Source organism: Aspergillus pseudonomiae (genome assembly GCF_009193645.1).
Source record: "Aspergillus pseudonomiae strain CBS 119388 unplaced genomic scaffold BDV37scaffold_77, whole genome shotgun sequence".
Classification (NCBI taxonomy): domain Eukaryota; kingdom Fungi; phylum Ascomycota; class Eurotiomycetes; order Eurotiales; family Aspergillaceae; genus Aspergillus; species Aspergillus pseudonomiae.
The window spans coordinates 75,185-102,026 of NW_022476069.1; the positions used below are offsets into that span (position 1 = coordinate 75,185).

The 26,842-nt window shown below is 49.7% G+C and overlaps 9 protein-coding genes across 9 annotated transcripts; 6 read left to right on the forward strand and 3 right to left on the reverse strand.

Moving 5' to 3' along the window:
- Positions 1-118: 118 nt before the first annotated feature.
- Positions 119-2,929, reverse strand: BDV37DRAFT_201222 (aromatic amino acid ammonia-lyase). Its single transcript, XM_032079853.1, has 3 exons — positions 2,363-2,929; positions 2,198-2,298; positions 119-2,137 (listed from the first exon to the last, which is right to left on the reverse strand). Exons 1-3 carry the CDS (start codon positions 2,500-2,502, stop codon positions 252-254), a joined length of 2,127 nt encoding a protein of 708 aa, XP_031937847.1. The 5' UTR covers positions 2,503-2,929; the 3' UTR covers positions 119-251.
- Positions 2,790-5,099, reverse strand: BDV37DRAFT_201203 (cytochrome P450). Its single transcript, XM_032079852.1, has 4 exons — positions 3,742-5,099; positions 3,441-3,661; positions 3,332-3,374; positions 2,790-3,262 (listed from the first exon to the last, which is right to left on the reverse strand). The coding sequence occupies exons 1-4, from the start codon at positions 4,871-4,873 to the stop codon at positions 3,078-3,080; spliced, it is 1,581 nt and encodes a 526-aa protein (XP_031937848.1). The 5' UTR covers positions 4,874-5,099; the 3' UTR covers positions 2,790-3,077.
- Positions 5,049-6,619, forward strand: BDV37DRAFT_257398 (aromatic prenyltransferase). The gene is made up of 2 exons (XM_032082939.1): positions 5,049-5,135; positions 5,206-6,619. The coding sequence occupies exon 2, from the start codon at positions 5,326-5,328 to the stop codon at positions 6,508-6,510; it is 1,185 nt and encodes a 394-aa protein (XP_031937849.1). The 5' UTR covers positions 5,049-5,135; positions 5,206-5,325; the 3' UTR covers positions 6,511-6,619.
- Positions 6,620-7,058: 439 nt separating this feature from the next.
- Positions 7,059-9,121, forward strand: BDV37DRAFT_257401 (uncharacterized protein). The gene is made up of 4 exons (XM_032082940.1): positions 7,059-7,816; positions 7,898-8,354; positions 8,422-8,495; positions 8,556-9,121. Exons 1-4 carry the CDS (start codon positions 7,591-7,593, stop codon positions 8,846-8,848), a joined length of 1,050 nt encoding a protein of 349 aa, XP_031937850.1. The 5' UTR covers positions 7,059-7,590; the 3' UTR covers positions 8,849-9,121.
- A 462-nt stretch (positions 9,122-9,583) lies between these two features.
- BDV37DRAFT_257404 (putative AMP-binding enzyme) lies at positions 9,584-11,252 on the forward strand. The gene has a single exon (XM_032082941.1). It carries the CDS (start codon positions 10,103-10,105, stop codon positions 10,991-10,993), a length of 891 nt encoding a protein of 296 aa, XP_031937851.1. The 5' UTR covers positions 9,584-10,102; the 3' UTR covers positions 10,994-11,252.
- A 173-nt stretch (positions 11,253-11,425) lies between these two features.
- BDV37DRAFT_201277 (glutamine--tRNA ligase) lies at positions 11,426-13,824 on the forward strand. Its single transcript, XM_032079854.1, has 5 exons — positions 11,426-12,059; positions 12,120-12,510; positions 12,571-12,698; positions 12,755-13,590; positions 13,659-13,824. The coding sequence occupies exons 1-5, from the start codon at positions 11,609-11,611 to the stop codon at positions 13,743-13,745; spliced, it is 1,893 nt and encodes a 630-aa protein (XP_031937852.1). The 5' UTR covers positions 11,426-11,608; the 3' UTR covers positions 13,746-13,824.
- A 578-nt stretch (positions 13,825-14,402) lies between these two features.
- Positions 14,403-20,538, forward strand: BDV37DRAFT_274381 (ankyrin repeat-containing domain protein; the record flags this gene model as incomplete). The annotated part of the gene is made up of 9 exons (XM_032085226.1): positions 14,403-14,439; positions 14,570-16,708; positions 16,757-16,928; positions 16,959-17,545; positions 17,600-17,619; positions 17,650-18,094; positions 18,131-18,163; positions 18,197-18,500; positions 18,534-20,538. The coding sequence occupies 9 exons, from the start codon at positions 14,403-14,405 to the stop codon at positions 20,536-20,538; spliced, it is 5,742 nt and encodes a 1,913-aa protein (XP_031937853.1).
- Positions 20,539-21,446: 908 nt separating this feature from the next.
- On the reverse strand, positions 21,447-23,435 carry BDV37DRAFT_296833 (P-loop containing nucleoside triphosphate hydrolase protein; the record flags this gene model as incomplete). Its single annotated transcript, XM_032090198.1, has 5 exons — positions 23,083-23,435; positions 22,295-22,866; positions 21,968-22,255; positions 21,845-21,931; positions 21,447-21,728 (listed from the first exon to the last, which is right to left on the reverse strand). Exons 1-5 carry the CDS (start codon positions 23,249-23,251, stop codon positions 21,447-21,449), a joined length of 1,398 nt encoding a protein of 465 aa, XP_031937854.1. The 5' UTR covers positions 23,252-23,435.
- Positions 23,436-24,341: 906 nt separating this feature from the next.
- Positions 24,342-26,353, forward strand: BDV37DRAFT_286543 (DUF3176 domain-containing protein; the record flags this gene model as incomplete). The annotated part of the gene is made up of 3 exons (XM_032087939.1): positions 24,342-24,853; positions 24,919-25,091; positions 25,146-26,353. The coding sequence occupies 3 exons, from the start codon at positions 24,342-24,344 to the stop codon at positions 26,351-26,353; spliced, it is 1,893 nt and encodes a 630-aa protein (XP_031937855.1).
- Between the last annotated feature and the right edge of the window lie 489 nt (positions 26,354-26,842).

Genomic DNA, 26,842 nt, shown 5'->3' on the forward strand with positions numbered 1-26,842 from the left:
GGTTCCAGTTTATTACAACTCTCTTTATCCTGGCATGTGACTTCCTTGCCCTATACCTCTGCCTGTTTACAAGAGAAAGTAAAATGAAATCGATACTCGCTTCATTGGTGGAATAATAAAAATTATGATGATAAGACTCGGTATAAGACTCGCGACTCTCTAATTGATAGGAAAATGGTATCTATGTTGTTCGATTTAGCGTATATTCTACGACAATACAGCGCTCATTCAACAGAATATAGACAACGAAACTACCGCTCCAGCTCCTCCTTCGTCAAACACTCCTCCAGCAGCTCCTGGATGACCGGCAAGAATTCACCTCGCTGAATTGCCCGATAAATGAGACTTGTGTATCCGCCCACCGTGGGCGCCTCCTCCACCCGTCCGGTAGCCATCGCCTCCGCAGTGGGCGTCAAGATCCTCCTCGTACACAACATCGGCACCCCAAGAGTTGTCCGCACGAAGCGATACATCTTCTTCGAGCCGTCTCCCAGCATGGGGCTGGCATCGCCATGGACCAGGTAGGCGTCCCGGTTGGCACACCATGCTTCGTGGAGCCAGGGACCGAGCTGGTCAATGAACGAGTGCATATCTTCAATGTTGGCATTTTGAGACGGCACACAATCCAGAATAGGGACACGCATAGTCTTGGCTATGTGAGGGAACCGATCTACACTGTCCATTGAGACGGTCTGTTCTAGTCCTTTTTGGAGATGGGCCCATAGTGTGCTTGGGAGGTTCTTACTAGCCTCTGTGTTTAGGCCCTGCTTGTTCGCGATTGAGGCAGTGCGGGTGAAGAACTCAGGCTTGACTCCGTCTAAGAATTGCAACTGCATGGCACGGAGATCCAGCGCCTGACACGCGGAAAGCAGATGCGCTGCGACGAGCTCCGTAAGCACACCCACGGCCGTCGCAGTGTATCGACCGGAGATCAGAGCCAGCGAGTTCAACGACTGGTTGCCCAGCTCGGCATTGTAGACATGGTTAACGGGGCCCGCCAGGAACCCAAGCTCGGAGGTCAAGGCCGAGATGTAAATGTCAATGGCCTTGAAGATGCCGGACTGGCTGGGTTCATCTGCAACCAGGTTCGGCGGCAGACCCCAGCTGGTGGCGGGGTTGATCATCTCCTGACACTGGGTGAAGAGCATGCGGCCAATAGCCTGTACAGCCTGACGACTCTTCTCCATGGACGAGGTGACGGCCTTGGCCTGGAAGTTGCCGCCATGCAGGAACTGTCCGTCGCCGTTGACGAGCGGGTTATCGGTGGCCGAGTTGCACTCGATGCTGATTTGCTGGTGAGCTAGTAGCAGATCTTCGAGCACGGGCCCGATCCACTGCGCCGCGGTGCGGATTGAATATCGATCCTGGCGGAGCGACCCATCCTTGCCGTCTTTCTGCTGCGCGAGTCGAGACCCACGCAGGAACACCCGGATGTTCCGTGAGCTCTCGATCTGTCCTGGATGCGGACGCACGTCCGCGAAGAAGGGGTCGAAGCTCTCCGGCGAGCCTAGCAGTGCTTCCACCGTCATCGCCGTCAGAATTTGTCCCAACATGGCCAGCTGGTGTGTATCATGTAGCACGAGCGTGGCGCATGCCGCCGACATGGCCGTTCCGTTGACGATCGCGAGACCCTCTTTGGCTGTCAGGGATATCGGTTCCACACCGGCCTCCGCAAGAGCCTCGTCGGCGTATACATCGCGTCCATTGCCTGGACGGAAAACTCGGATTGTTGGCTTGCCCTGAAGTACACCGCTAATATATGCGATAGGACTCAAATCTCCCGACGCAGAGATACTCCCCCGCATCGGAACCATGGGGATGATATTCTTGGAAAGAAGATCCCGTAAGCGATCTACGATGACGGGCCGGACACCCGAGTGGCCTTTGACCAGCGAGTTTAGACGCAGTAAGACTGCAGCCCGCACCCAAGGAAGTGGCAGATGCTGAGACTCGGCTGCATGTTCGAGACTCAGATCGAACGCCTGATATGCGGACTTCTGGCGATCAGATGAAGGGCGAGGATCACGCGCCCCTGGGGGTAATAGGCCATAGCTTAGTTCGCGGGTTAAGACGCGCTGCAGTGCTAGGACGTCGTTTGCGCGTATATCTGCTGAGCCTCCGAATCCAGTATTCACTCCTGCATCAGCCAGTTAGGGATTCATTCTTCATGGGTTACAATAAGGTGGTCTAGATATACCGTAGATGACATTCCCTTGGGAAAGGCTCTTGGCAATGGCAGCATGGCTCTGGTTAATTGATTCGTAGGCAGCAGGGTTTATGCTCACATTGCCTGCATATCTTTAACAGGTTTGGAATAGATTAGATCAAATCAGAGTACACGGTGTAGCCGGGATTATTTTACCTGGCAATGTAAACCACATGAGGAATATCTAGTCCGCTGCCATTGAGGACCAAATCCCCGGCGGCACCGCGCAGCAATTCATTCAACAGACTCCATTGCTGCAGTACCAGTGAAGTATGAAATTCGAATGGCTTTCCCATTTCAATGTCTATGGTGTAATTGACGGCTTACCTAGAAAAACATGCTGGGTAAAAAAAGCCAAATCAATAAATTAAATAAAACCAACCAACCGACAAGTAACAAGCAAATAACAAGCAAATCAAGAAAGTTTCAATGAATGCCAAGAAGCGCAACCATTCTTCTCCGAAACCTTTTAACCGACGATCAGGATCGGACAAGTTGCTGCGGAAGGATGAGTTGGCATGGTAGCATCGCTTCGCCCCGAAGTGCTTGGATAGGTATATGATCGTCGTGGGTCAATTTGTATCTCATTGAGTCTTCAGTACTTTTCTACACAATATATTGCACGTGGGGGCTGGATCACACGAGGCTTTCAATGAGCATTAATATCCGCGAATAAGAAGGCCCGTACTGAAGTTGTCAGCACTAAACTAGGTGCATTTTAGCTGTATATATCCGGCATTAGTGTCAACAGTGGAGTCATATTTATCATACCCGTCCAACCACTGTACCGGAGGCATTCCCATGCGTGGTACGTTACATATGGCTGTGTCTAGATTCGTCATGTTATCTATCTTACAGGAGGGATGTCTATCTAGACCCTCCCAGACGTCTCTCCTCGCTGGCAATCCCTGCACATGGCCACTTTAACGCCGTTTTTCGACTCCAGCGCGATGCTAGACCCCTCCACCCATTCGTCTGGATCGACACTGGTGATGGTCTTGAAGTTTTGAGCCATTCGTACCACGGCATACGCAACTTCATTTAGACCAAAGTCCACTGGCAATAGATGTTAGTTAGTCCTTGGTGATTAAATTAGTGCTTATGCCAAACAGGGGGGAAACTCACTCCCTACGCAATTTCGGGGACCGCCGAGGAACGGGATATATTTCTACTCCGATAACACGCGTTGATTAGAATATTGTAAAAAAGCTGAAAAGAATCAGGAGTTTCTCACCCATGTTTGCTTTTCATAGGACCATCGTTCCGGGTGGAACTCATCCGCGTCCTCACCCCAGAGGTCCTTCCGATGGTGAAGCGCATACACTGAAAGGTGAACCATCATACCTTTCGGCACTAGCACGGGCGAGCTTCCATCTAGACCACCACCAACGGGAAGAATGGTGTCTCGTACGGCAACACGGGAATTGGAGGGTTGTGGCGGATAAAGGCGAAGACCTAGGTAGTTCGGTAGAGAGAGTTAGCCGTCAAGGCTGGCCATGATCCCATCAGTATCAAAGAGAAAATTGATATCTTACATTCGCGAATACAGTCCTGCACGTATCGGAGGCCCTTAAGCTGTTGGAGGTCGGGTAGTTTCCCTCCTAGAGACTGGACCTCGGAGCGTACACGATTCCACACATCCGGTCTTTTGGAGAACACAAAGAATAAGTTGATAAGCAAAGCGGCAGGGGCATCCGTCCCTGCAAAATATAATGTTGTCAGCTCGTCCCGAAGTGCCGTGGGATCCTGCGTTCGTTGTCGAAGTTGGTCGATGAACAGAATCCGCTGCTCGTTTGGTTGATCTGAAACTTTTGCTGGTGGCGCGACTTCCCGTTGCAACGCCGCATCAACGTATCGTTGGATGAAGCGGTGGGTCAAGCGGACATTTTTCATGAATGTACGCTGAGGCCAGATCCATGACATGGATCCCAGTAGCCATCGAAGCTCGCAAGTGCTATGGGTGTCGGCAAAAGCCTTCAAGGCTCCGCTGTCCAGGTTCCGGGGGTTCTCGAGAGAATTGATTGATTCTCCAAAAAGAAAGTCTGTTGAAACATCGGCAGCAAAGCGATGGAGGAAAAGGGCCAAATCGAAGTTTTGGTTGTCGGCAGGAAGGGCTGTCAGGAGACGCTGACAGTGACGCTCCAGGAGATCCAACTGAGAGGTTTGTACCCGCGAGAAGCATAGTTGTAGCTGTGATCGTAATTTTTGCCAACGCGCTCCATCGCTCTGAAAGATGCTGTTGCCAAACAGGGGAGCAAATGCATTCCGACGTCGGAATCCAACCTCGTAATCGGTAAATTTAGTAGAAAAGAGAACTTCAAGGTTCTTTGGCTCAATTGTATTCACCATCCAGCTGCCTAATAGCAGCGACATGAATGTGTTGCCATATACTTGGTGCAGTTGCTGCTCTCTTCGAAAATATTTGTCGGATTTCCTCGCCTGCATAGAGTCTCGCAAGGAGTCCAATCCGAGGAAAGGGTCCCGGTGGGCATACCGTGCGGGTGCTTGACATCCATGAGCGTAGGCGAGTCTTCCATGAGCAATGCGCTGTGTAAGATAGAGCACGAATATCACCACTGCCCCAGCACCAACAGCCCATACCCACGAATGAGTCCTCTCTAACGCAAAAGGGAACCCGGTGGGGGTAAAACCCGTTTCTGCCGTCATTTTTCCAAGCCAAATAAAACCGACGCTATTTGAACAGTTGGTCCAATAGCATCGGTATTATGGCGGAAAGATATGAGCAAGGCCAAAGACTGGACCTAACTGAGGTGGCCTGGGTCTCGCTATTTATATTTCCAGAACTGTCCTCATTTTTTGATCACTCAGATCAACTATGGCATCTGTTCTATGGGGAAGAAGAACTATCGCCTCCGGCTCAACCAGGTTGCTTCAGATCCGCCATAGGTTGAGCCCCTACACCGTCCTGGTATCTTGTAGATCTCTTTTTGTTCCTGGATACTCTCAAGACAAATCACTAATCACTAATTTCATACCAGAAAAGCCACATATCCACGGCCATTGCTACCGAGTCAAAGGACACGACGTCCTTTGCCAACGAGCCCTATGTGGATTCGCAGTTCTGGGAAAATGCAGTGGGAACTGCACTGAAAACACTTATGGGAGGAGCAGGATATAACGCTGCCTCGCTACAAGAACACCTCAATTTCGTTTCTCAAAGTGTTGCGCCTGCCTTAGGTGCACGCCCTACTCAGGGCCAGGCGCCTCGGTGGAAGAGCTTTATGACCGATGATTATTCTCCACTGGAATACAGCTGGAGCTGGGACGGAGAGCGACCAACCATCCGATACAGCTTTGAGCCAATCGGCCCTCTAGCAGGGACGGAATGGGATCCATACAACCGCCAAGCTCCGATGGCATATGTCGATCACCTCCAGCGCCAACTGCCCGCTGCGGATTGGACGTGGTTCGCCCACTTCGCCCGTGCTTTTCATCAAGATACTTCCGCCAAAGTAGCCACCCAACGCGATGGGTCCAGTCCCTCCTCGGTTTTTATTGGTTTCGACCTCGGACGAGATGGTCGTACGATGTGCAAATTGTACCTGGTCCCGGTAAAAGCGGAACAGACCGATCGGTCGCGACTCGCCGTTCTCGACAACGCCGTTCGCACGCTCCCACAGTTCTCCGATTTGTCTGCCTATCCCCCGCTGCAGGGCTTCCTGCGACATCAGGAAGAAATGGACACTCCCGCACATATTATTGGTGTGGCTGTCGACTGCGTCGATCCATCCGCAGCGAAACTCAAAATTTACTTTCGGAGTCCCTCGACCAGCTTTGCCAGTGTTAAAGAGACGCTAACTGCGGGTGGAACGGTGTCTTCGTGGGATGAGTGCGCGCTGGAGCAACTGCAGGAGTTGTGGTCTCTGGTTCTTGGTCTGCCCTCTGATTTCTCACATAATCAGGAGCTCCCGTCGAAATCACATGAGACATCAGGAGTGCTGTATAATTTTGATATTAAACTCGGCAATCAACAGCCCGAGACCAAGGTATACATTCCTGTACGCCATTACGGACCAAATGATCATGCAATTGCCATGGGTCTGGTGGAGTTTCTGCAACGTCGCGGTGGACACACCCCGTACCAGGATGGCTTTCTCAAGGCATTGGAGCAGTACGCCTCGTTTCGCTCGCTAGACCAGGGGTGTGGAGTCCAGACTTACATTGCCTGTGCCTTTAAACGAGGTCAACTCAGCTTAACGTCTTATCTGTCTGCAGAAATCTATCATCCTGGTCGCTGGGAGGGGTTAAGGGGCGTAGATAATTTGGAAATGCCGCGTTTCTAACATAAGATTTGTTCTTGCTTTTGTTTCATTTAATCTATTTAATCTATTGGTGCATTTATTTGACAAATAGACAGCCCCTTGGGAAATTACAACAATGCAGCTGTCTGCCCCAGTAGGCAAGGTTGATGGTGGAACCGTGGCACGGAGTGCATCTTCGTGCTTGTAAATTCGTAGGGCTGGCTGATTTCAGCGCGCAAAGCGATCGTTGCTCGCTTGCGTATATAATTTATACGCGGTAGTATCCTCGCTCTACCTCGTGCGCATTTCTGCAGAGGTTATTTGGCCCCCAAACTAGCTGCAGCTTCGATATTGTAGTGGAGAATACTAGTATCCACCCATCCGGCCTCTTCATGTCTGCCTATGCGTGCGTCTGCTAATCAGGTTGACACATTCAGGGATAATATGTAATATTATTAATTGCTACCGGGTTGTATGGACTATCGAGTAATACTAGTGCATACAGAGGTAGCAGTTTGGATCAAGGAATGAGGATCAAGTAGCTTCCGGCGATCGATTGCTGACTAGAGGATTAACCCCATAGATAGATAGTTAATACGAGCGCCATACTAGCGCTGGTCCTATATCCAATTTACTCCGGGTAGCGTCCATTTACCCCTCCGGCGGCAAAAATGCTGATTGGGATCATCATAACGCCATACTGCAGACATTTTCCCAAGATAGTATTCCCGTGCGTTGATGTTGAAACTAACCCCTCCAACCATACTCCAAACAGGGAATATTGCCTTGACTGCATTGCAGCTGCATGTACCGCGGATAAGCCTCGGAGCAACTAAAATGGAACGGTGCCAGGCATGCTCCGTACACAGACCATGCTTTGTCGTTGATGTGACGGCCCTAATCCCTGATAGCATGGGGCTGTGAACATGCATGTAAGCATCTGGCTCTGGAGTGTACATCAGATGTTGACAGCTGCATGGTCATTATTACTCCCATCCGGAACCAGGGCGCCCGACTTGTCTTCCATCCTTCTCATTTTCAATGGCAGGGGCTCTTGTGTATAGATACACTATACATTTCTTCTCCATCGGTAGCGAGTGTTAAGAGCACCTTGGTGACATCATGCCTGGCACGCCAATACCGAGAGAACAAATCTCGCCCCACTATCTAGAAGAAAATATCTCTGGTCGGCTCATCGCAGCATCGTCGATTATCTTGATAGTTACAACCATACTGTTGGCCCTTCGTCTGTATGTCCGCAGTCTGCCGAATGTGAAAACTGGCTTGGAAGATATCCTGTTGCTTCCTGCGTATCTCCTTTCGGTAGCGTCCTGTATTTGCGGTTATCGTGAGCTTGAACCTCTCTTCGGTTTTGTTTCATGTTGTTTCGTATAGAGCCCTTGCGCTGATCAATATGGATTCAATTCAGTTGCGGTCACCCACGGTGGCGCCGGTCGCCATGTCAAGGCACTGGTGCTGGAAGACCCAAATATCATAATTGTACGAGGGAAACTGCTCTACTCGCTCAGCTGGGTCACGGCATACTCAAACTGCTTCTCGCGACTGTCGGTCTTGGTATTGCTCTATACGATATTTACGCCAGGTGTTGCTCGAAAATGCACCGTTCTCCTGATGGTCTATATGGTCCTCTTCCTGATCTCGCAAACAATTGCCGGTGCCATGGAATGCCGGCCACTCGCATACTTCTGGGATCGCACCGGTGATGGAACATGTATCAACCTCTTCTTGTTCTTTAAGCTGAGTGGGATTCTTAATATAGTTGGTGATGTTGCCATCATGGTGCTCCCCGCGCACACAGTGTGGAACCTACAGGCATCAATAGCCAAGAGAGTGGCTATTTCACTTGTCTTTCTCTCTGGTAGCATGTGAGTACTTCTCAAGAAAAACAAGCCCCGTCCATTCGTTTTTTCGTTGCTCTAATGCAGATACCAGAGGCTTGATTGCGTCCTGCTTCCGAACCGCCTCTTTCTTCACGTCGCAAGAACACTCAACGCAAGATCCTACATGTATGTACACCCTCCTCTCAACTTAGATGATCTTTGACCTAACTTCATTTTCTTATCTAGGGACGGATGTTGAATTGATGAGCTGGACAATTGTTGAAAGCGGCATGTATATGGCCGCTGCGTGCACTATGCGCCTGCGCCCACTATTGAGAAAGCTACCTGGGTGGTTTAAACAATTCAAGACCACACATGAAAGTGGTGTGACAGTCGAGAGGACTTTCACCATAGAAGATGGGAAAGGGTATGAGATGAACTACTACGCGAAGCAAGGCCATATCCCGCTCAGGTCGTTTGACAGAGATCTAAATCGGGCGAGCCTGCTCCAAAGCCCTAAACCGTCCGGAAGTAAATAGACGGATGCTTTCTATAGAAATATGTGCGATGTATATATATGCCTATCGTCTTTTGTTGTGAGTATTAATCCTTGCTGGGATTGCGGGAGCAGTCGCACTCCTGGGATGCGACGCAACGCATGAATAATGAACAAACAGTAAATCACAAAAGTATGTGTACAGTTGCAGCTCCGGAATGATTCGGAAGGAATTTGTAACTTTGATTTATTACCATTGCATTGGTTTTCCAACAGGGTCCACTAGAATGAGCATATAAAGACAAAGGCACTTCCCCTCTTTGGCCCCCGGGCCCCATCGCTTTTCCCTGCCTCACCACTGAGTGATCCTCCATCCTTTTACAATAATATCTACGTAGAGCCATGGTCTCTGCTACCTTTCCACTGCCTGGCGTTGACCACGGCAAACGCATCTTAGCCACTGTCATCGAGAACCGCGCCAAAGACGGCACTAACACTAATCCCTGGATCTCGCTTCCCATCAACGACCAGGATCTTTCCGCGGGGTACCGCGACATCACTTTCCAGCAGCTGAATAACGCAGCAAACCACGCAGCTCAATGGCTAACTCAGGCCCTTCCGGCGACGTCCGAGCCTTTTCAATGTTTTGCATATGCTGGCCCCAAGGATCTGCGGTATGCGATTCTTGCCGTAGCCGTGGCAAAGCTGCAGAAAGTGGTATAGTATCCAAAATTTCTGGAAAACACGAGGAAGTGCGAGATAGGCTGATCAAAATCTAGATGATTCTTCCCTCGCCGTTAATCACACCAGAGGCTCAGCTGCGTATTCTGGAAAAGAAAAATTGTACATTGTATCTCAGGCCGGTCGAGATGGCCGGTCCTGTAGGTGCTATTCTACAAAAGGCACCTCATATCGAGAGTATCACGGTCCCAGGAATCGAGGAGTTTCTCAGGGATGATGCAGCATCGCCAGTAGTTTATGGAAAGACATGGGATGAAGGAAAAGACGATCCGTGGCTGGTGTTCCACACCTCAGGCACAACAGGTATATTCTTTAAATTCGATACATTCAAACCATACCCTAACCTTCTCCAAGGAAATCCCAAGCCGATCACCTATACACATCAAATGATGGCTGGTACCGATACCGCGGCTTCTTTGCCGGACATCGAAGAAACTCATATTCATCAATATGCCCAGCGAAGGTGGTACACCCCTTTGCCCTCGCTGCATGTAAGACCTCGACCTCAGGCTGTTTCCTGATCCCGGACATATGCTTACTAGCATAGTTTGTTGGCATGTTGATGAGCCTTGCCATGACTGGGTTCGTGAATATGACATCCGTCATTGGGCCTCCAGCACCCCCTACCCCCAAACTTCTTATAGATATTTTCCGCTACGGCCGGATAGACGGTGCACTTCTCATGCCCGCTCTAATTGACGCACTCTGTCTCCTTCCCGAAGGCATTGAAGCGCTACGAGAACTTAAATACGTTCATTATGCTGGTGCTCCGCTCTCGGCCAAATCTGGAAATCTACTAGCACCCTACACACAAGTTGTCCCCTGTGTCGGCAGCACCGAAGCAGGCGGGTACTTCACGACCATTCATCAAAACAAGGACGCATGGGATTACCTCTCCTTCCAAAAGCATTCCGGGGCAGAGTTCGAACACCGCATGAACGACCTGCACGAGCTTGTATTTGTGCGTCGTCCCGAATGCGCAATGCAGCAGATCTTCCAGGTCTATCCAGATCGCGATTCTTTCGGAACAGATGATCTGTGGATCGAGCATCCGGTGCACAAAGGACTATGGAAGATCATCGGCCGCAGCGACGATTACGTATATCTAGCTCATGGTGACGGACTGCATGCTTCGCTTCTGGAACCAGAGATCATCGCTCATCCTAGCGTGAAGACCGCGATCATTGGAGGCCATGGGCAGATATCGCCAGTTCTTCTGGTGGAGTTGATTCCTGGGGTGGAGTTGGACAATGCGGCTTTGAAGGAAAGCCTAAAGCCCTGTATCGAGAAGGTCAATGTACATTGTCATGACTGTGTGAAGCTCTCTTCGGAGCGGTTGATCTTCGCCACGAAGGACAAGCCATTTATCTTGACGGCGAAAGGAAGTGTGGCGAGATTGCAGACTTTGGCTCTCTATGAGGAAGAGATCGTATCCTTGTTCGCTTAAGACAAAGCAAATGGTATGATCTTTTGATGAAGTTGGTGACCAGCATTCTTCATATATACAACGAAAAAGCAATGGCTCACTATTCTTCAAGTGACAATAGTATAGTTCTTCATGGAGATTTTGACTCACTTAAGGTACTCTTATTATTCTGAATAGGCTTCCAGAGAACAGACTAACTACACTGCCATTGTCATGTGTATATATTGCGAGGGTAAAAAACAGAGAATATGAAAAAAAAACATACAACAGGAGGGATTCGCTGGTGGTCACCCACCCAACTACTAACCTCCCGGCGTGTGGCTTAAGTACGGCTGAGCGGACGGGAAGCCCTGTTCTCCACACCCTGTGGTCGTATGTACCTGTTATTTATTTGAAAAGACCTATATAGGGCTAACCCGAGGATCTGAACCGAGTGGATAACATGCTTAATCAGCCGTGCGGACCTTGAATTGAGCACGTGACACATGCCCCTCGTGTTGCGGAAAGGAAAAACTAAGGCTGCCACTGGCGGGGTTCTGGTGCTATGACACACATCGGCGGGAATTCTATCAAAACCTCCCATCCACGACAGTCTACCACCGATCAGTGTTCGCAAAGCCTACAAAGAAAGCCATAATGGCCGACGCCGTTGCGGAAGGAGTTGCTAAGCTCCAGCTCGACCCGGAGACGGGCGAAATGGTGTCTAAGGGAGAGCTCAAGAAACGTATGCAGAAGCGAGCCAAGAAGGCCTCCAAGGCGGCTGCGAAAGAGAACCAGCCAAGCAAGCCGGAGACAAAGGCTGTTGCTCCGCCCAAATCGGCCGAACCCACCCTCGATCCGGATGCTATGTTCAAGCAGGGCTTCCTCGCTGAAGTCTACAACTTGAGACCTTCGCCAAACGTCAGAACGAGATTTCCTCCCGAACCCAATGGATATCTCCATCTCGGCCACGCCAAGGCCATTGCGATTAATTTCGGCTTTGCGCGATACCACGGCGGTGTGACTATGCTTCGCTTCGACGACACGAATCCGGACGCCGAGGAGGAGAAGTACTTCGATGCGATCAAGGATATAGTTCACTGGCTTGGTATGGTTCTCCGCATGGACTTGATCTAGTACGCTCTGCTAATTGGTATATCTCCCCCAGGATTTACTCCTCATGAGATTACCTACTCGAGTGACAACTTCCAGCGCTTGTATGACCTTGCCGAGAAGTTGATTCAGCAAGGCAATGCCTACGTCTGCCACTGCGGTGAGGCTGATCTTAAATTGCAACGCGGGGGTGAAGATGGCAAATCGCCACGATTCCACTGCGTCCACGCCTCCCAGGATGTGGAAACCAACCTTACCAAATTCCGCGATATGCGTGATGGGAAATATGAGCCGCAGACAGCCTTTTTGCGGATGCGCCAGGAGCTACTCACCAACGGAAACCCTCAGATGTGGGATATTGTTGCCTATCGTATCCCTAAGAACCGTACCCCCCATATCCGTACTGGTACAAAGTGGTGTATCTATCCATCCTACGATTTTGCCCAGTAAGTGCTTTTGCTGGCGTGAAGGCAGTTCAGATGTATGGTTACTAATTCTCTATACAGCTGTCTTTGCGATAGCTTTGAAGGCATCACTCACAGTCTGTGCACAACTGAGTTTGTTACTGCGCGTGAAAGCTACGAATGGTTGAACAAGACACTTGGTGTCTATGAGCCGATGCAGCGCGAATATGGTGAGTTTCTATTCCTATAATTGACCAAATTAAACTCCTGCTTACGCAGCTTTTAGGCCGTTTGAATGTCAGTGGTACTGTCATGAGTAAACGAATTTTGAGGGAACTTGTTGAAAAGGGACATGTGCGCGGCTGGGATGATCCTCGTCTTTATACCTTGATTGGTATTCGCCGGCGTGGCGTGCCTCCTGGTGCTATTCTTTCTTTCATCAACGAGCTAGGTGTGACTACGTCGCTCAGCACCATCCAGATTGCACGATTCGAACAGACGGTTCGCCGTTATCTCGAAACAACCGTCCCTCGCCTCATGTTGGTCCTAGACCCTGTTCGCGTCGTGATCCAAGACATCGGCGATTTAGACGGGCAAGAGCTAGTGTTGCCATTCTCGCCAAAGCAGCCCGAATTTGGCTCCTATAAGTTGAAGATGACGTCGACTGTTTATATCGACCGGTCCGATTTCCGCGAAGTTTCTTCCAAGGAGTTCTTCCGCCTGTCGCCAGGTCAGACCGTCGGTTTGCTCCAGGTGCCCCATCCTATTAAGGCAGTTTCTTTCTCCAAGGACCCGACTACCGGCAAGGTAACGGAGATCCAAGCCGTGTTGGCGAAAGACGCTCCGAAACCAAAGGCATACATCCAGTGGGTTCCGGAAGGCTCTCGTAAGGTCACAGTTCGGATCCATAATGCGCTGTTCAAGTCCGAAAATCCCAAGGCTGCGGAAGGTGGATTCCTCAACGACATTAATCCCGACAGTGAGAATGTTTACCCTGATGCACTTGTCAACGCTGGGTTTGAGGAGGTTCGCCGCCGTGCTCCTTGGCCGCAGGCTGAGGGCGAAAAGACCCAGTCTGGGCCTGAAGGCGTCCGGTTCCAAGCCATGCGGGTTGCATACTTTGTAAGCTCACCGATTCCTTTACGTATACCTGCCCAGAGACTAGTTGCTAATATATTACCATTACATAGGCGATGGACTCGGATAGTACTGAAGACTCGGTTGTGCTTAACCGGATCGTGGCTCTCAAAGAAGATGCTAAGAAATCCGAGAGCTAAATCAGGCAGTATTAGGTCATGTTCTCTCAGGAGACCTGAAACGGGACAAAGTATGAGATTATAGACAACGACAAGACATCCTGATATCCACGAGTTTGAGACTCAACCAACGCCTTTTCTCACAAATGCATCTCCGTACAGATAGATATTGAGAGCATCAGCTGAGCCTGGTCACGTCGGTCTGAGTGGGAGCGGCTGAATGAAAGCAGCGGGCGGCACGTAACATGGGGAAATGGAGCATAGAACAGAGAGTAGGGTATCCTACTCCCAGAGCACTTGTCAGGGTTATAGATAGCCGAGCATCATCCGCGATATTTGATATATCAAAAGGAGGCCACGTTATTGATTTGTCGCACTTTGGAGCCAGAATGACTACGACGTAAATGGGCACAGTACATTTCGCAGACCGATTTTTCCTGAAGCTACTTTTCCTCAACATATACTGAGACTTGTTGAATTAATAATAAAAACAGGCTGAAGCGAGCTAGAGTTAAAAGCCAAAACCAAGAAATAGAAATCAGTCACGCGTGGAGAAAGCCCGGTAAATACGACTCGTGTTGGCCAGGCTGCAGAAGCTCGCCCCACGTCTGCCTGTTCACCTCTTAAGAAGAGCTCTAACCTTCCAAACAACAACCGTTCAGTATCTTGACTTCAACCATGGACAACAATGATTTTGTACTCGTAGAAAAGCAAGGTGAGTGATTGAAGCTATCATGATTGATTTATTCAAGCTAAATGAAGTCCCACAGATGGAGAGTTGGCTCCCAGCGGTGTGAACACCAGCTCTAAATATACAGCCAAAAATCCAGCTAACTTTCGAATAGTGACCAGCCATGATATTGAACAGATACAAATCTGGCTGTCCCCAACAGAGTTCGAGACGGAGGGCAGTGAATATCAGAAACACCTGAGTGCCCATGCCTCCGGGACCGGAGACTGGCTGTTCCATACAGATCAGTACCGGACTTGGCATGATGCAAACAACAACACCTTATGGCTTCAAGGCATACCCGGCAGTGGCAAGTCTGTTATGGCTGCAAAGTTGATTCGTACCTTCAAAGAAGAAGGTATACCGGTACTGTTCTTCTTCGCTCGCCGAATCATCAAAACAAACAGCGAACCTCGGCAGCTTGTTCAAGATTGCCTGTATCAACTTTTAGGTCATAGTGTCCTGCTTCAGGCAAGGCTAAAGGTGCTTTTGGCTCTACACCCTACTGTCGATAGCGTTCCATTCCATGAGCTCTGGAACCTCTTCTTATTCGGCATTGACACTGTTCCCAAGGTATATGTAATATTGGACGCATTAGATGAGCTTGCGATCGAGAATGATGGCTTTCTTCAATCGTTACAAAAGCTTGGGCAACGGAGCCCGGAATCAACCAAGTTGATAATAACCAGTCGCCCGGAAGCTCATCTTCAGACAGCGCTTAAATGCACCTTCCAGAACCGTATTCGTCTTACAGGGGCAATGATTGAGCAGGATATTGCCACATACATAGCTCACCGTCTAGGTAACCAGCAAGATAACTCTGCTGTGGTCGAAGGTCAGTCAATTGTCCAGGAAAGGCTCAGCCAAAAAGCACAAGGCTTGTTTCTCTATGCCCGTCTCATGCTCGATCAGATTCTTTTGCAATCTGAGCTGCCACTGGAGAACCATTTACAGCGCCTCCCTAGCTCACGGGAAGAAATGTATGTCAGCATATTGCATGAACACTCTTTGCGTTCTGGTGCTAGCCAACACTTTCAATGTTGGCTACTCTCATGGGTCACACACGCTTGCCGTCCACTTCGGGTCACGGAATTAGCAGCTTTGGTCAATGCTTCCTCTGATCGCAGCGGGATAAGTAGCTCGCAGGATGCAAAAGCCATGATACGTAGATCATGTGGTCCACTTCTAGAGATCTTAGATAACGAAACTGTGCAAGTCATTCACCACTCATTTACCGAGTTCCTTTTAGACAGCAATCGCAATACTGCGATAGCTCCCACCGAAACTAGCAACCGGTTTCCCGTCTTAACACCTACCTCAACCCATCGCTCTCTCACTCTCTTATGTGTTGATTATCTGTTATCTGGCTGTTTCAAATCTTGGTCATTGTCTGAGCGTCCGACCCAGCCAGCGGACCATGAGCCAGACCGCAAGCAGCTAATGGTCCATTTCCCATTCCTACAGTACGCATCGCAGAACCTACTCTATCATGCAGCCAAGTGTGATGCCAGCGACCCAGAGTTCATATTACAATTAGATGCTCTCTTTCAGAATGATAAGCACAGTTTCGAAAGCTGGAAGGACTTCATATTTGCAAAAAAGAACCAGACAGTCCCCGATAACTTTCATCCACTTCATCTCGCCGCCCAGGCTGGCCTATCGGCATATACCCAACATCTCCTAAAGGCACATGGGGACCCGGATGTTGCTGATTCTTTTAATCGGACAGCAGCCACTTATGCCTGTATGCATGGCCAATTTGAGACTTTTGCTGTTCTCTTAGGTTACAATGCCTCATTTACAACCATCGATATCGATGGTTTAGCACCCATTCACCACGCAGCGAGGGGTAACCACGTCAAGGTCGTGCAACGTTTACTTGAGGCTGGTGCAGACCCCATGTCTCCAAAGTCCTGCGAAGACCATGGCTACTGGAGGTGGAGTCCATCTACATTAGGGAAGACACCGGTACAATATGCGTGTGAGCTAGGCCACACAGCTTGTGTCTTGGAACTGCTACGGAACCTGGATCTCCCTTCGATGAGCTCAATCCTTCCACATTGGGCGTCTGCTACAGGTCAATCGAAAACTCTCGAAGCTCTTCTTAGGCACCCCACGGTTTTGGAAAACTTGAACAAGCGCGACAGCTATGGCAACACAGCTTTGTTCCTAGCTGCGCGTCGCGGTGACCCGGAGACAGTTCGTATTCTGCTTCATTATGGTGCCGACGTAAATGCGAGATCGGCCAAATTGAGTAATTCCGAGGCCCCATCTGACATAGAAATCGCAAAGAGCGGAAGAGGACAGACTCCAATCCATGGTTGGACAGCCGCCGGATATAGAAGTTGGAGTGAAGGGGACGTTTGCAGCATCGAGGAGTGGAAGAGAACAGGCATTTTACTGATCGAAGCAGGTTGCGATCTTGAAGCAAAAAATGAGGCCGGTCAGACTGCACTGTTTGCCTGGACTAAGCAGTATATGTGTGCTCCCCGTGGATCAGATAGAACAGAGCGATTCGTGGAGCTTCTCCTCCAACATGGTGCCAATCCCTGTGCGATTGACAACAAGGGAGATACACCCCTGCACAACCTATTAATAGTTAACATGAACTCTAGGGTTCTCAAATTGTTTGTGAAAGCTGGAGCCAACATCAACCATGGTCGGCATGGAGATCTTGTAACGCCTCTTATCTCTGCCGCGATGAATCGAAGCCTTGATGCTATGCCTTTCATCGAAAATGGGGCGGACCCTAACCTTCAAGACTCGGATGGCAATACGGCTCTGCATCACATTTGCGCATCATGGATGCTCAAGTACTCCCACGTGCAGAAATGGCTGGAATTCGCAGATCCCACGGTCAAGAATAAAGCCGGAGAAACCTGTTTGTATAAACTAGCCTTTGGAAACGACGGTCACGAAAGAGTAAAGGCTATCTCATTGTTCACGGAGAAAGGACTAAATCTTGAATCTCGAGACCGAAGGGGAAGGACAGCCCTACTTGCTGCGTGCGCAAATGCGGAGCCACACTTCATCATTGGACTGCTTGAAAATGGTGCTAATGCGAAAGCATTAGACTTTCATCACAAGTCGTGTAGGTATACCTGAGACATATTTTAATGCCTAGCTGTTCTAATAGCTCAATTAGGCCTCCACTTAGTTGCCGAAGTTCAACTAACGCTGCACGGGAATGGAGAGGAAGATTTGAATTCAACCCTCAAAATTATGAAACTACTCATGCAGGAAGGGGTTGACATCAACGGTGTCGACTTGGATGGAAACACTCCATTCCATGACGCTGTCGTATCAGGCGATCATTTCGTTCCCCTCCAAGCTAAACTCGAGGTAATTCTTGGACTGGGCGGGCTGGCCAACGCAACAGACTATCGAGGGCAAACAGTTCTACACAAAGTTGCCAATCTTACTAACCCGAGCACCTGTGACCGGATAGACTTCCTCTTGCAACCAAGTCTCGGCTTGGATGTGAATGCACGAGATAATGAAGGTCTTGCGCCTATTCATTGTGCTTCTTCAAAATCGGAAATCATCACATGGAGACTTATACAGGCAGGGGCAGATATGCAGGCCCAGTCAGATGACGGTCGAACTCCGCTACACTTCGCGGCCGCCGCGGCGCAAAGCAGTGTCGTGGGCATGCTATGCAAACTATACACGGAAGGCTCCTGGTCATTGGACCAAAAGGATAATCATGGTTGCACTCCTCTGCACTACGCAGCTAGCTCAGGGAATTCTGAGTGTGTCTATCACCTGTTGCAGGTTGGAGCGAATCTAAACATCGCAGACTGCCACGGGAGGACCCCGCTGCACATGGCTGCAGAGCATAAAGTCGATGTGGCAGCACTAAGGAAACAGCGTAAATATAGCGGAGGAGAGTTGTGGGGAAGAACTATTAGTGGTTCTAACACATTGGGACCTTTCATACCCCCAATGTTGCGGGACCAGCTACATGATGCCCATTGGCATCTGAGCTTCGCTATCGAGCGTGAAGAAGAAGCATACATGATGCAGGATATTGTCCGGTTACTCCTGTCTGCAGGCGCAGACGTCAATCTGCGAGATAGCTCTGGTCAAACTGCTGGCGATATCGCTCTACATCTAGGTCACGAGGATATATGGAATTTGCTCTCAATTCGCACACAGCAGTGTGAACTAACAGCCTTAATGGGTCAGGTATGCTCGTCGAAAAGCATGCGCGCTGAGGACATCGTTCAAGCTCTTAGTCTGGAAAAGGCAGACGCCTATAGCCTTCTTCAAGCTGCGATATCCTTGAGAAACGAGGCTTTACTAGATGCTCTACTAGGTGCTGGAGTAGACCTGATGACCAAAGGCCCTGACGGGATTACCCCAGTACACTATGTTGCGCACTGGGGTCTTTTATCCATGATGAAGACTATGGCACCGTATGTCAAGGATATTAATGCTTTCTCTCCCCCGCTGCTTCACGTTGTAGCGGGTCGAAAGTTATCCAACTTGCAGATGATGACTATGTTGATAGAATTGGGTATCGATGTCAATGCTTCATATCAAGAGCCGTTCGATGTGGACTTCGACGAATTCACTGAGATATCAGCCCCAGAATATACGGCTACACATATGCTCGCAGCGGGCAGGCAGTGGTGGAATATCGCAGCACTCGAGACTCTCTGCAACGCAGGAGCAGACCTTGAAATCACAGACTCGGATGGAAACACCGTCCTACAATGTGCGCTTTCCGGCAAAAGCCACGGTCAACGTAAACATGGCTTCTGGAGGGATGAGGCTCTAGAGGTGGTTCTAAGGCACGGCGCGAATATCAACAAACTATCTCCCAGTAAGGACTCCACGCCTCTTCTCGTGGCATTAGAAACCAACCGAGGTTGTAAACTCGTCCAGAGGCTTATTGACCACGGCGCCGATATCAATCTGGGCCATGTACCGGCCTTATTTGCTGCCATAGAAAGTCGCGACTGTGAAGCTGTAGCCGTGATCCTGAATGCTGGTGCGGATGTCAATGCGGTATACTACCCAAAGAGACGATATGGGACAGGTCCCAAGATGGAAACGCCGCTCCTAGCTGCCGCCTTGGAACCAAGAGAAGTTGGAGAGACGATTATGGGCCTCCTCCTGCAGAGGGGAGCAAATCCATTATTGGAGCTTGAGGAGAGCAACAGCACAGTCCTCCATCAGATTGCCTACCACCATGGCCGCATTGGGCCCATCGTAAAATCCAGGCCAGATCTTCTCGAAGCTACAGACCGCAAGGGCCTTACCCCCTTACTGAGTGTCTGCTCCTCCATCGACGGATGTTACACAGGCGACGAGTCGACATCAATTGAACTGATACGTGCCGGCGCAAATTTTAACGTAACAGACAAGGATGGCTCAACCCCTCTCCACCTTGCCACTCGCTCAGGCAAATGCAAAACCGTCGCCATGATATTAGAAAAAGGTGCACCCTGCTCTACAACCGACAACGCCGGCCTGTCCCCTCTTTACTACGCACTCAGTTACTCGAATACCAACGAAAGACTTGAAATGACCAACGCATTGCTTGCCGCCGGTGCAAATCCCCTCATAACAGGCCCGAACGGCGAATCAGCACTACACATTCTCGCCCCGCTATTAGTCTATTATAGCTCCCCAGACCACAGCTACCGACCAGAAAAGGAGATTTACCACCAAGCTGAGCTGAAAGACCTCTACGTTCGCTTCGTAGAATCCGGCTGCGATGTCAATGCCCGTGACGCCCGGGGAGACACTCCCTTATTCCCGTTTGTTCGGACAATCAAGGAGCGAGACGAATACGGTATCGGCCCACCACCTGCCGAAGAGGATGTCCGCCAGATGTTCCAAGTTCATGATATATTTGCGGTTAATGACAATGGGGATACCTTGCTACATGCCATTGCCGGGCGGGAAGACACTCGTGAGAGTGAGAGTGAGCCCGATGGCGTGTGGTTGTTCGAGGAATTGATGGCGCGTGGCTTGGATGCTAGGAAGGAGAATAAGCAAGGCCTGACGGCTTTGGATGTTGCTGCAGCTCGTGGGATGCAGGGGATTATGAGGCTATTTGAGAAGGAGGAGTAGCAAGCAGACAGGTTACAGGAATAGTGCAGTTGCATTACAAGAAGTAATACTATTATAATATAGAAATCCGCATGAATTATACAACAGCATCTGAATAGCTTGAGATACACTGTGCCCCGTGATCCTGAAGATTTCCCTTTCTCTCTCATCAACAGCCCGTTTCATTTTCTGAGCATTTTACCAAGAATCTGCGAATTTACGTCCTGTCGTTGATCGCTGTCAGTATCTCAAGGATTCTGCATAGCGGCAGGTGGCAGCGATGTCCCGCTCTCTCATGGCTATGGTTATATGCATAGCTTGCACCTGCTTCATGTATCATTCGTTCTGCGGATATTCTTTCAATCCACACAATAACTTGTTCAGCGTTGCAGAAGTATTGTCTATCGATTGCGATGCGTCCTAACGCACCAGGTAATCCAGTGGGCGGACGAAATAGCAGCAGACGCATTCTGGTAGCTTTCAGCCTGTCAGTTCGTTGAGAAGGGCAGATGTAGACAATCTATAGCGAAGGACAAACTCGTGACGTTTTCTGGACTTACACTCGTAAAGATGTAAGACGATTTAGCCGCTCCGTTCCACCAACATAGAAGTGATTATGGTAGGCACCAAGGCGACATTAAAGCTGGAATTATGTGACGCATAGAACCAGAAATGCAGCTTGAACAAAACCATCCTCCGAAAGGAAGAAGCAAAGAAAAAAGCAGAGATGGCTTAGAAAAGAAACAGAGGAGCTAGACATAAACCAAATGATCAGAAAGAATCAACGGGCCGTGACTTCCATAAAATCGTTCTCATGTGGGATTTTAAGGTCAACCACCAGTTCATGCCTATTGCCGCCTATCGAAATCAAGCGGCCCTTCTCGCCATAGGGGTTGATGAGTTTGACCCAGGATGTCATATCGCTGACATTAATCCCGAGTGAGTGCAACATTTTGCCGTTGTCTATCTGCCACGAACCCTATCCCGAGACTTCCCCCTAGCCGAGTTGTTGAGAGGACGACTATCTTCGCCTCCCTTCCCTGAGAAAAGTCGACTGACCTGATCTCGATTGCGACGGGTTTCACTAGACCATGAATCACCTGCTTCAAGACCCGAATCTCCTCTGAATAGGAAGACAGGATCATTAAGTCCTGTGCTGTGAGGTCGGCTTTGACGAAGGCCAAAACCAGGTTTGTCATCTCACTGACATACTCGGGATTAAACATGGACGACGCATTTTCGCGCCGCCACAAGCCGGAGTTCGTGATATACACGATGAAAGAAGGCATCGCCAGTTTTCACAATGTATCACTAGCTGCCTCATTACCGCCTGGAATGCCTCGCAGTGTCTGTCAGCGGTTGGATGCGTCACCAGACTGCCGTCGTAGAGTTCTTGACTCGAGAACTCCGCTATCTATAGAGTCATCCAGTATTGTTGGAGGAGCCTGACGTCTGGAATGCCTTGTGAGAGGAGACGTGCAAAGAAGGGCAGCGTCTCAGAGTCATAAAACTCATCCGCGTTTATGGAAGTTACTGTTGGGCCCAACTGCTTGATTTCACCACTGAGAACGGCTTTCTTCACGGACCCTAAAATGCGAGCGATACCATTTACCGTTGATGTTTCCGTTAATTGGGAAGCCTTCTCGACTAATACCGTCAAGGGCCAAAAGCCCCGGAGCAGCTTGCGGCCGGCTGTGCTAGCCGTGCAGAGAACGACCCGGGCCTTCTGCAGGTAGAACTGCTGCAGTTCGCCTCATGCCCCTTTGCGGCGACTTACCAGAGTTGCAAGCATATCGGCAGAATCACCAGCATTTGCCATCACGCTGGGATCTTCAACCACATCCCCCAAGAATAGGAAACCCCTCTGAGCAAGAGCTTCCTGGTAAGTAAGGAATGTCCACAATAGAACCATCTCATCGTCGTCAGTACCAAGCCATCCTGACCCCAACCATTTCGCATACTCAAGGCGTTTGATTATATGACTTCCTAGAGACAGCCCGTTTTGTTGGGTGGTGGATGCTTCGATAATTAACCGGAGTAAGGTAAATTGCTGGTCGGCAATTCCCATTTGGCCCAGGTCTGAGCGGATTTTCATGACGAATTCCGTGTCTGATACAGCTTGGATCCGCGGCGCGAACTGTGTTTCCGCCTCTTCATGATATTCAGTATCGAGTCGAAAGATGCCATCGGCTCCCTGGGGATCGTTTTGGAATTGGAGAGCTTTCACAGTACGATTAGAGATCACGCCGAGTCCTTGGTTCGAGTTGCATACTATCAGAAGCTGTCTTTTGGTATGAGAATGATGCAAGGCGATTGTCGCGGAAACCGAGGTTTTACCCGTTCCCGGCGCTCCAGTGACGAGTATAACGAACTCTGTGTAGGTCTGACCAACAGAGAGAGCAGATTCGACCGCCGCATACTGTTCCGTATTAACCGAATTCCGGAGATGCTTATTGCATCCTTCTATGTAGGGGGATGGCTGTTTTGTTTGCCCCAGGAGTAAGGTTTCAATGGGTTGTTCCTAGAGATACCTATATCTCTGGTTCCATATTACGAGGTTCATACGACCATAGAGTGAAGGGCAGATCAAGAAGTCATAGATGATGGGTATCGAGAAATCTTCTCTCAAGGGGTAAGGAGGCTCTTTATATAGATAAGGTAGGCAGTATTGAGTGCAGTGTGCAGGTGAATCCAGATAGAGCAAATTGTAGGTAATAGGCCATACTGTCAACATAGTGGTGAGTGTAGGATGTGAATGTTCTGAACATGCCGCGTGTCGGTTCTCTTTCCCAGTTTACGGGGTGACTTCTTTTTGAATTCACCTAGTCTAACCTCATGAATGAAAAGTACTGTGGTATCTTAGTTTTCTGTCATAATTGAATTGTAAACTGTAGTTGAAAGGGAATACCACACTATAGTGGACCCGGACCGGCACTTGTTAACTAAGTGCAGATTGGAGAAGTCTATTCAATTCGTGGCCGTAAGACGGCGATATCGACGACTCGCTCAGATCCTCTCGTAGCATGGCGCCACAACTGGGTGAAGTAGGCTGTATAAGCTCCATGTTATATTTCTCTGTACGGAGCCCCTCGTATCATCCATATTGACGGCTTTATATCGTTCTCATCGAGATCTAGGACACCATACGGATCAGTCCTGTCTACAGCAATATGTCGTATTATCACAACTAGCCGTGAATTTTGGTAGAAAACCATTGACTGGTTGCACCTTAGTACCCTATAGGCTATAGATTAAACTAGAAAATACAAGTGGAAGAATGGCGAAAGGAACTAAAATTTTCGGGATAATCTCTTCTGCGCACCCTGGTATCAATAATATCATTTATCAATACTAGACAAACTTCACGATGCATTTATAGAGGTTGTAGCTAGCAACAAACTCGTCAGGTGCTATCCTTGTTATTGGGCCGAATTCAGGGTTTAGGGCTACCACGGGTAAAAACAACCAACTGGCGTGGCATCAGGCGCATGCGGTGCTGCGACAATAAATAGATATCCCAAGGTCCATCAAACGGGCGTATTAAAGTAAGTACCAAGCATAGCCCAAAAGTCTCCACCTAAGCCTCACTTTTGGACCCCAAACACTGCCCTTCCCAACAGCAGACCGCAAGGCTGCAAAACGTCTAACGTTCATTGGGCTGGCTATTCCGCGACTAGAATTCTAGCACCAAAGCTAAGATATCCCGTGCCATGCAGATCTTACTGCCCGTTTTATCATAGAGTATAAGCACAGCCTTGATGCCGAAATGAAAGGTGGTGATCACATCTCTCCGCCGTGCTGGTGGATAAATCCACTGCAGCAATATGCCTTCAGAGGCCTCAGAGTCGGACTCACCCGTCTCGAGTTCACCCTCTGACGAACCCATACCGCAAAGCGATGATCAAATGTTACGTGCGGATGGGCTTCGACTGATATTTCGCGACTCGGTATCAACCTCCCTCGAGAAAACAGGGGGGAGCAACAAAAGAAGGATCTCCAGACAATTGATATGGGCGCTGAACTCTGACTGGTATGTCTGGGAAATCCTGGCGCTTATCTTGTCAGCTGCAACCCTCATCGCCATCATCGTCATCCTCGCCAAGTTTGACCAGCAACCGCAACCCTCCTGGAAGCACGTCTCCCTGAACTCGGTCATCTCCTGGCTGAGCACGATCTCGAAGGGATGTGTTCTGTACGCGATCAGCGAGGCCCTGGGCCAGTTGAAGTGGGCGTGGTTCGCGCAGGGCACACGGCCCATGTCGAATTTCCGGACATTCGATGCGGCTAGTCGGGGGTTCTATGGAAGTGGAGAATTGATATGGACGTTGCGGTTTCGGTGAGTAGATGGGCACTGTTCTGTTGTTTCTACGTCCGCCATTAATGGGTTCTGCCTTTATCCAGACACTTCGCGGTTTGGGGTAGCTTTGCTGTGATTCTAGCACTAGCGTTCGACCCCTTCACGCAGAACCTCATTCATTACTTCCCAAATTCAGTGTACGACTCTTCTCAGAGAGCCTTCCTCGCAAATAGTACATACTACAACACCACCGGGCCCCCTTTGCAGAACGATGCCAGTAAGTCAGCCAACGGCCATGTGTCGCAAACCATAACTGACTCAAAGGATCCAGTTGTCTGGGTCGATCCATCCCTCAAAGCAAATGTGTATAACTCGCTCTTCAACAACGACCAGTCCAAGCCATGGGCCACCCCCAAATACATCTGCAGTACGAGCAACTGCACCTGGGGCCCAACCGCCGCTATCGAAGTCCGCGCGCGCTGCTCAGACGTCACAGATCTACTCAACACAACCTGCACCACCATCACAGACAGCCCCTTGGGATACACCGGAATCACAAACTGCTCAGCGACCCTCCCACTTGCAAATACAACAGCATGGTTCCTCTCCGGCATGGACGTCCTCCAACCCCTGTCCATCGCAACCGTGCACGCCTCGACAGCGCTGATCCATAAGAACGCCACTCTGTCCCCAATCCAGATGGTCGTCCCGACCAACCTAACCATGAAAACCATGCTTACAGAAAACACCACAAAGTGGCATGCCACGGAATGCTCCATCCAGCCAGTCGTCCACAGCTTCAACGCCACCGTCAAGGACAACATCTACACTGAAACCACAATCGACACGTGGGAAAAGAGCCGTGCAACCTGGGACAGCGACACCGAGTCGAATCTCTCAACAGGCATGTACTTCGAACCCCCCTGGGGTCTTGAACAAGGCATCAACTCAAACACAAGCTTCATGTTCTCTGGTCTTGCAGTTTCCTCGCTCGATACCTTCTTCCAAGGTCTCTTCACGGGAGTCTGGTTCATGCGGTCTGCCTATAGTTCTTCGTTTCTCCCCGGCCCGCTTGATATGTATGCTGCGCCGGATTTTCTCCGGGCCATGGCTATTGGGAACATCACTGGTTGTGACATGGGGAGTATGGATAAGCTTCAATGCGCGATGGAGAATGTCGCCGCGGCAGTGACGAAGTCGTTTCGTGATTCAGCGTATATTGGGGCAGACTCGGACCCGGTGGGTGCACGCATGGCGGCTGGACGGGCGATGGCTAGTATGACTTTTGTCGAGGTAAGGTGGCCGTGGATTGTTCTTCCGGGCTTGGTCTGGGTGTTGGGTGTTGCGACGCTGCTTGGGACTATGTGGAAGAGTCGGAAGGCGAGGGCCCCCAAGTGGAGGAATGATCCTGTTCCTCTGTTGTTCTTGTTTCGGGGTCAGGGGTATGGTGTCGGCGTGTCTGAGAGCGAGGCTGAAGAAAGGGCTGAGAGTCTGCGGGTTAAATTGGATCGAAGTAATGGGAGGATGGTCTTGAGTTGATCTGTGGTTGTTTCATATCTTGATTGACTATTATATATCTATGGAAGTAATTTTAGGACATGGGTTATGAGATAGATTAATGCAAGATATATGCTGCCAGATGGCTTTCGGAGTGTGTGATATGTCGATGACAGTAGGATCGGCTGCTAGCAAGAAGCAAGGCAAAGCCATCAAGCATATAATTTCGTCAATAGGGCTTGACAGTATCCACCGAGGTGAAGCTACAATGCCCCATGCTCTCCACACTCCTCTCAGAATGGTCAGTCACCCCAGCTGGTGGCGCAAGTGTCTCCCCTCACATCATTGGGCCCAGGGCAGCATTGTGATCAGGCACAAAGGAGCTTAAGCCAGAGCTTACGCCAGAGCTAGAACTGCCGTTATCTATATCTTTAAGCGCAATACGCGAGACCTCTCCCATTATCATCGCCAGATAGACGATGACCTGCGTATCTTGGGCATCCCCATGCCCCCAATGAACAGTCTGGATCG

Coding starts and splice junctions, on each gene's coding strand:
- BDV37DRAFT_201222 (XM_032079853.1), bottom strand. CDS start 2,502: ATGGGAAAGCCATTCGAATTTCATACTTCACTGGTACTGCAGCAATGG. Junction 2,299..2,362: donor CATGTGGTTTACATTGCCAG/GTAAAATAATCC, acceptor AACCTGTTAAAG/ATATGCAGGCAATGTGAGCA. Junction 2,138..2,197: donor CCAAGGGAATGTCATCTACG/GTATATCTAGAC, acceptor TGGCTGATGCAG/GAGTGAATACTGGATTCGGA.
- BDV37DRAFT_201203 (XM_032079852.1), bottom strand. CDS start 4,873: ATGACGGCAGAAACGGGTTTTACCCCCACCGGGTTCCCTTTTGCGTTA. Junction 3,662..3,741: donor GCAGGACTGTATTCGCGAAT/GTAAGATATCAA, acceptor CGAACTACCTAG/GTCTTCGCCTTTATCCGCCA. Junction 3,263..3,331: donor TCCCCGAAATTGCGTAGGGA/GTGAGTTTCCCC, acceptor ATCTATTGCCAG/TGGACTTTGGTCTAAATGAA.
- BDV37DRAFT_257398 (XM_032082939.1), top strand. CDS start 5,326: ATGGGAGGAGCAGGATATAACGCTGCCTCGCTACAAGAACACCTCAAT.
- BDV37DRAFT_257401 (XM_032082940.1), top strand. CDS start 7,591: ATGCCTGGCACGCCAATACCGAGAGAACAAATCTCGCCCCACTATCTA. Junction 8,355..8,421: donor GTCTTTCTCTCTGGTAGCAT/GTGAGTACTTCT, acceptor TGCAGATACCAG/AGGCTTGATTGCGTCCTGCT. Junction 8,496..8,555: donor CTCAACGCAAGATCCTACAT/GTATGTACACCC, acceptor TTTCTTATCTAG/GGACGGATGTTGAATTGATG.
- BDV37DRAFT_257404 (XM_032082941.1), top strand. CDS start 10,103: ATGTTGATGAGCCTTGCCATGACTGGGTTCGTGAATATGACATCCGTC.
- BDV37DRAFT_201277 (XM_032079854.1), top strand. CDS start 11,609: ATGGCCGACGCCGTTGCGGAAGGAGTTGCTAAGCTCCAGCTCGACCCG. Junction 12,060..12,119: donor GGATATAGTTCACTGGCTTG/GTATGGTTCTCC, acceptor TATCTCCCCCAG/GATTTACTCCTCATGAGATT. Junction 12,511..12,570: donor CCATCCTACGATTTTGCCCA/GTAAGTGCTTTT, acceptor TTCTCTATACAG/CTGTCTTTGCGATAGCTTTG.